Raw genomic sequence first — 7,190 nt, 5'->3', positions numbered from 1 at the left:
AGGGAAAGAATGTGTAAACTCATTTAGATAGAGGATGAGGAGGGGGAAGACAGTGAGGAAGAGTTAACAGAAAACTGGGTTTTTAACAGAGTAGCAGTTTTTTTTTTTTTTTTTGGTCTTTGATTCTCATTTTACATTAAAAAAAAAGCAAAATTACCAGACTGCATCTTATCCCTTAGTCCCAGAGTACAGTATGTTGCTTTTCACTCAATGGAAATGTTGTTGAATTTCTTAAACTGTTCTTTTGCTTGAAAAATCCCTCAAATACATTTTCCTAAGTTGCAGTATCGCAGCACGACCGTAAAAGCCTTCAGAGTGGGGTAATGACTTTTAATGCATTTTTCGCTGTGAATGGACCACTGCTGGAATCATTCCTAATAGTGCCGTTATCAGGAGTGAATCCATGAGCAGCCACAGTGGGAACTAGAAAAGAAACAGCTTCATTTTGCAAGCTAATTCCCTTATTGTCGCCACATGCATCCCAGATTCTTACACACTCAGAAACAACTGTGCGTCTCTGTTGTTGGGATTGCATTTTGTTGTATTATGTCTTTGTTCCTTGCTTGTGGATGGGGAACAAAATAAATCTTTGTTGTTAAATCTTTGCCATCTGTTGTTTATGAGTAAATATACCACCATGATGTTTTAAGCTAGTACTGAGCGCCATTGCATTATAACTGCAATTATGGTGCTCATTGTGTAAAATCTTCAAAGGTCTGGTCAAGATATCCAGAGGATGTTGATGAATAACTGCAGAATACACTATCAATCCCTCCTTTATATTTTGGTGTCCTTAATACAGAGATGTCCAATCCTGCTCCTGGAGGGCCACTGCCACTTTAGCTCCAACCCCAATTAAACACACCTGCTAATCAAGGTCTTACTAGGAATGCTAGAAACTTCCAGGCAGGTGTGCTGAGGCAAGTTGGAGCTAAACTCTGCAGGACCCTCCAGGACCGAGTTTGGACACCCCTGCCTTAATGTAATGAGCCTTACCATGTCCTGTTGTGGCTGACAAGTAAACTTTTGAAGTTGGATTAAAAGTATTTGCTGTTCATAAGCTTGACAAGTTGCTTTTCATCTTGCATAATAAGCTTGTCCTCTCATCTAGCACCGCGTTACTCACCACAACTGAACCAAGCCAAGAACAACATACCTCATGTCTCCCACGGCTTTTCCCATCTGCACCTCCCCATCCTTCCATTCATGCAGCCTCAGAGACGCCTATCCTCACGAGCGAGGGCCCCACACCATCAGGCCACCACTCACATCCCCCTCCCGCCAAACTTTCCACCTGTCACAGGGAAAGCGGGACTGGTGCTAAAGGCAGGACACGCACCTGCCTCAACCAGCAGCAGAGATCGACTCCTCTCTCACTCTCACAATCAACTGAACATTCTTCCGAGCCCAGAGGAGCGAGATGCTTCATTTAAAGTCTCGGCAGGTGGATTTGCAGGAGTCACGCCTGGAAAAGTCACTTTACCTCACACTTCAAGGCACGTTGAGGCACTGAGGAAATCTCCACAACAATCCAGTCTGGTCACAATTACCCGACCTCGACCTTGGACACCTCCAGATGCCCAGAAACCCCTAACAGCAGCCCTAACTTCCCTTTCCTTCTCCTTTTCGGAGTCTGAGTTCTCCGCTGATGGAGGCCTTGGAGCTGGAATCCAAGACCCCTATGAGACCCAACCACTGCCTCAGGAGAGCTTCACCTACCTTGGTGAACAAAGCCAAACCCAATTTCTGGACAACCAACCAACTCTTCAGAACGGTAGACACCAAGGCAAGAGCAAAAATATGGTTCTATTAGAGGAGAGAAGTTTCACCTGTGCAGATGTCCCTTGCTTCCCAGGAGTCCACTGTGAGCTTGCAGGGGATGGGCAACCCAGATGTGGACGGTGTCCTTTGGGGTACACTGGAGATGGTCAAATGTGCAGAGGTAATTTTAGATGTATAGATGACTTTTCTTTATTATCCACTGATGAGTTAGTCCTCATCAAGTCCAAAATTAGAGACTTACTTATCCATGACATAAATGCCTGGGCAAAAATATTGTAACTTTAGGGGTATAACATCTTGTCACTGGGGCAGTACCTTATCTGCCCTAAAATGTGCATATTTGTACCTTAGTGTAGTAATAGGTACCCTTACTACTATGTGCTACTATGAACCTTTTAGAGGGTAAATAAGATACAAAGATGTCTCTTTAAAGAAAACTGCCCTAATGACAGTTTCATATGTCGTTTCAGGGATGGTTTACCTGAAATAGTTGATACCATAATATTATTCAGTGATTAGTTGTTCCTCAAAAGTGTCATTGTATCAAACTGGTACATTCCTGATTAAGTATCATATAAGTGAAATGGAGAACCCCGACTAGCAGAAATGGTGCGATTATAACTACCAATATTCGTATAGTAATTGCCGATTTTATGTGCAATAGGTCAGTGAACAAATTGTGGGCATGCCTTCTGAGTTCTAGACTACAGAGAAGTGTGCAGCATGTGGAGTTTAAGACTGACAACTGATAGTAACTGGTCTAAACAATAAGCTCAATCCTCAAGCATGCTCTAGGCATAAGGAATAAATACATTCCTTGAGCTCCATCCCATGGGTTCTTGAACCTGAGAAAATTAGGAGCAGTGGGTGGAAGAATCACTAGAAACATGTTTGCTAATATAATCCCATGAAATTGTATTACTATGTTGAAATTCACTGAGGACAATGATTATTTATGCATTCATGAATTACTTTCAGGCACTGTTTTCAAGGTATGAATATAGTGTGAACATGCACAAAACCATCACAGGTGTCTTGCGTTGAGCTCTACAAAGCATATGGCAGTGGATCTAGCGTTTCATTAAACAGGAAGTTAATGTGGTGAATGTTGCCCAGCTATTCAAATCAGTCTTGTATTTTTCAGAATGCTTGGAGGAACTTAGGGTGAATTTTAAAATGCAAGCATGGTAATGATCTACAAATATAACACTAGCGTCACCTGCACTTTAACAACAACTCACTTTAATTTAAAATGAAAGGTACACATTTAAAATTGATAAAGTATATACAGAATCTGTATATGTTTTTGCTTCCTGTGCTTCAGGCCGCAGATGGAGGCAAATATGAGTTTGCCTTTTGATGAAGTGAATCTGACCATGTGTTATTTGTGTTTGCATGCCATTTGTGCCTTCAGCCGTGTGCAGACATGCCTGCGGTAGAAACATGGAGTGTGCGGCCCCCAACACGTGTCGCTGCAAGAAGGGATACAGTGGTCCAAATTGTGAAACAGGTCACAAACACACACCAATGTGTATAAATGTTGTAAACATGGTCATAGGTGCAATCACACACACACACAAGCACTCATTTTGAAATAACGTAATTGTTGAATGACATCATTTTGAATTCTCACAGCTATCTGCAGTCCAGCCTGCCTGAACGGAGGGAAATGTGTGGCACCAAATGTATGCGACTGCATGTCAGGTTACCATGGAGAGACCTGTGAAAGCGGTAAGAGCACTGAAATTGCATTGCCATTCAGCACTAGTGTAAATAATGTGTAAAAAGTGTATTTTTCCACTTTTTTTCCCCGCAGTTTGTAGGCGTTTTTGAGTTAATAACACTATGAAATTGGGCTTGACAAGTGCTGTTTCTGGTCCTTTCTTTTAAAATGGTCAATAGCCTTTTGTTTGTCACAGCCTTGCATTTGTGAACTGTAATTTGCTCTTTAAAAAAAAAAATGTCAATAACCTTTTGTTTACATCACAGCCTTTTGTTTATGAACAATGATTTGCTTCCTTTATTACATGTTGGAGTCAGCTGGTATTTATACATTTAAAAGGAAACAACATTGTTCTAGAGAGAGTTTCATTTGAAAAAAGTTTGCATACACATTTTGTGTTTAGGAAAATGTGTCTATTTTATACACGTGTAGGTTAATTTGTGTGCTCATATCAAATAGCATACAAGATGACCTCAAGTATGGTTTTTGGTACTATTTTGCAAATCTGTGCCATTTGAACTTTTCATAAAAAGGCAAGAGCCAAATAATCTGTACAGGCTTGATGAGTTATGCATTAGTGGCTTGCTTTGTGTGATATATGACTGTATTTTGTGTGCATTTGGTCGTATGAATATTCCCGCAGCTCTCTGCAGTTTGCCTTGCCTGCACGGAGGCACCTGCGTGGGTCGAGACACCTGCTCATGTCCCTATGGCTTCGTAGGGCCCAGATGTGAAACCAGTGAGTCCTGATAAATCATGTTAGCTTGGATTTCATATGCATGTGGATGTTAAACATAAGCTCTTGCACTAGTGGTCAAATATGGTATTGCATGTGTTTTGCTTTCTTTTTCACAGTGGTATGCAACCGTCACTGTCAAAACGGTGGGAAGTGTGCATCACCGGATGAGTGCGAATGTCTGGCAGGGTGGACGGGACCATCGTGTGAGACAGGTGAGAGTGTGTGTGGTTGGCTCCCAGTGGGACCAATCTCTTCTCACTAAATCCAAAGTATGTGTGCTGCTTCCTGGTGGCATTTAGCTGATGTAGAACCTCTATCTGTTCATTTTTCATTCCATCCTGGCGGCTCAGAGACAACACCAGCTATTATTTCAGCCTGATGCTAACTACTTCTCATCCACCTGTGAGGATCAATTACTATCAATTGAGCGGAGAGCCTCACAGTAACAAATGTAGTTTTTATTCACATAAATAATATTTTACAAAAAAACAATATATGTCAACTCTGATTCTCCTAACAAAACAGTAAAGTGATGCAATAAGATGTTGCTATAGGGTGTTTTTTATGGGATGATATTAGACTCAAAATGATTAATAGATGCACGCACAATTATCCATGTACTGCATACATTTTATACATGTATCTTACTAACCACAAACAAATACCTTTCAATTTGAGTCTGGGGAATTCGGGATTAAATGATTGTGCAGCGATTTGTACAAATACAGACATGTTTGTGAATAAAAATGTTCTGTTCTGCATTAATATATCATAAATTGCTCTTGCAAAAAGGAATCTGTGCATATGTGGATCAGGTGACACGCGTGCATTAATTGATGTCTAGTTCGAGTCGATCTTGTTCATTTCATTTGGATTTTGAGACTTAATTTTCACAGTTTACAGAATTTCACGTCCCCCACACACACAACTACCAACGAACAAGGTCCAGTGCAATTCATTAACGTGTACACGATTTGAAAAATTCGCAAATGTGCTCACTACACTGAAACAAATGCTTTTCAACCGGTATCTGCAGAGTTAGGAATTGCATTAATGTGCAGCATTTTGTTCAAATAGAGACATATTTGTGAATACAAATGTTATAGTCTGTATTAAAGTATCATAATTTGTGCATGTAGCGATTAAAATGTGCATTTGTGGATCAGGTGACACACGTGCATTCATTCATGTCTCTTCTGAGTCGATTCTATTTGATCCATTTGAATTTTGAGACTTTCGTTCCGCCCTTTTAGCCTTGCCCAATTCACACAAACAGCTCGCGATCCACGTGCAGCTGAGCCACAGAAAATCAGCGACCACTAGATGGCACTAGCCCCAGTCACATGTGCGCATTCCATTGAGTACGGTTTTATGAATGTTACATTGTGTTTTCTTTGTTTCTTTTTGGTTTGGCTATTCTCCTCTACCGTAGAAATATAATAAAGATGTTTTATTGAACTTGTTCTAACTTAACTTGTCTTAAGACACAGAATAGCTAATATTAATTTTGCCAAACAAGAACTTCGTGACGGTACCTTGGGTTTTTTCAAAATGAGATTTTTCAAATTGTGTACACGTTAATGAATTGCACTGGGCCTTGTTCGTTGGTAGTTGTGTGTGGGGGGGACATGAAATCCTGTAAACCTCGAAAATGAAGTCTCAAAATCCAAATGAACCGAACAAGATCGACTCGAACTAGACGTCAATTAATGCACGCGTGTCACCTGATCCACATATGCACGGATTCCTTTTTGCATGAGCAATTTATGATATATTAATGCAGAACAGAACATTTTTATTCGGAAACATGTCTGTATTTGTACAAATCGCTGCACAATCGTTTAATCCCGAATTCCACAGACTCAAATTGAAAGGCATTTGTTTGTGGTTAGTGTATAAAATGTATGCAGTACATGGATAATTGTGCATGCATCTATTAATCATTTTGAGTCTAATATCATCCCATAGTTTTTAGGAATAGAGAGAGAGAATTAACTTTTGTTTTTGCACTCAAATTATTTGTTTAAGTTTATATTTTATATATTTCAATTGCATACAAATTTTCCATTACATAGTTTTAACATAAACAAAATAATAAACTTTGTGATTTGTATGCATCAGTCATACATGAATGAAACAGGTAAGACTTATAGACTTAGTCCCCAGTGTTTTATAAACATCGCTCAGTGTTCATGTTTTTCCACACTACAATGTTGTGTGTTAAAGTAGCATTGAAGCAGTGTTGGAATTAAGGACATAATTATTTGACGATTGACCATTAATGATGAACACCTGCTATTAACAAGTTTAGGTTTTCATCTATTATTTCTATTTTACTTTATTTCAATCTCACTTAACAAAAAATAAAAAAGTAATAGTTTTATTTTAACAACACTGATATATATAGGTTATATTTGTTTATTATTACATAATACTTCTAACCCTGGGGCCCGTTTTTCGTACGCAATAATTTAAAATAATAATAATTTAAAAATTAATTTAAAGATAATATGTTGTGTAGTCTTAAATACTAGACACAGCCAGTTTTACTCACTGAAAGATTTATTCGTCATAAAATTATTACGTCATAATTGTATTCGAGTCTTACACACATGCTATACAGATATTGTAGAGTCCGTGCATTAATTTGAGTGGTGACAGATATTATGGGAGTGGCTTGATGGAGCGCAGGAGATGCAGATAACATGATCTTGATCCTTAAGAAACTTTAATTAATGCTGTCACGTAACAAATCTGTTCAAATATAAAATTAAATTCATTGCTAATTAATACATTGAAATAAAAATGTAAAGCCTGTACAAATATTAGAAATCGTGAATATAAATAATTGTGAATCATGTAAAAAAATTTAAATAAAATAAAAAATAAGTGCACATTTCATTTATCTATTATAACATTTATGTAGTTTTGTTCGCTTGGCTGTTT

At 38.5% G+C, this 7,190-nt stretch overlaps 1 protein-coding gene across 1 annotated transcript in view; it reads left to right on the top strand.

Annotated features, from left to right (window-relative positions):
* LOC107653538 (von Willebrand factor D and EGF domain-containing protein-like) overlaps nucleotides 1-7,190 on the top strand; it is a 65,375-nt gene that overhangs the window by 52,407 nt on the left and 5,778 nt on the right. Inside the window, exons 23-27 of the mRNA XM_016440283.1 lie at nucleotides 1,112-1,942; nucleotides 3,197-3,292; nucleotides 3,418-3,513; nucleotides 4,149-4,244; nucleotides 4,361-4,456. Of these exons, the coding sequence (XP_016295769.1) occupies nucleotides 1,112-1,942; nucleotides 3,197-3,292; nucleotides 3,418-3,513; nucleotides 4,149-4,244; nucleotides 4,361-4,456 (1,215 nt within the window). The remainder of the gene's footprint in view (nucleotides 1-1,111; nucleotides 1,943-3,196; nucleotides 3,293-3,417; nucleotides 3,514-4,148; nucleotides 4,245-4,360; nucleotides 4,457-7,190) is intronic.

This window comes from Sinocyclocheilus anshuiensis, unplaced genomic scaffold, assembly GCF_001515605.1.
Source record: "Sinocyclocheilus anshuiensis isolate Anshui unplaced genomic scaffold, SAMN03320099.WGS_v1.1 scaffold1079, whole genome shotgun sequence".
Classification (NCBI taxonomy): Eukaryota; Metazoa; Chordata; class Actinopteri; order Cypriniformes; family Cyprinidae; genus Sinocyclocheilus; species Sinocyclocheilus anshuiensis.
The sequence above is the reverse complement of the archived record's forward strand: the minus strand, read 5'-3'. Positions and strand labels throughout refer to the sequence as shown.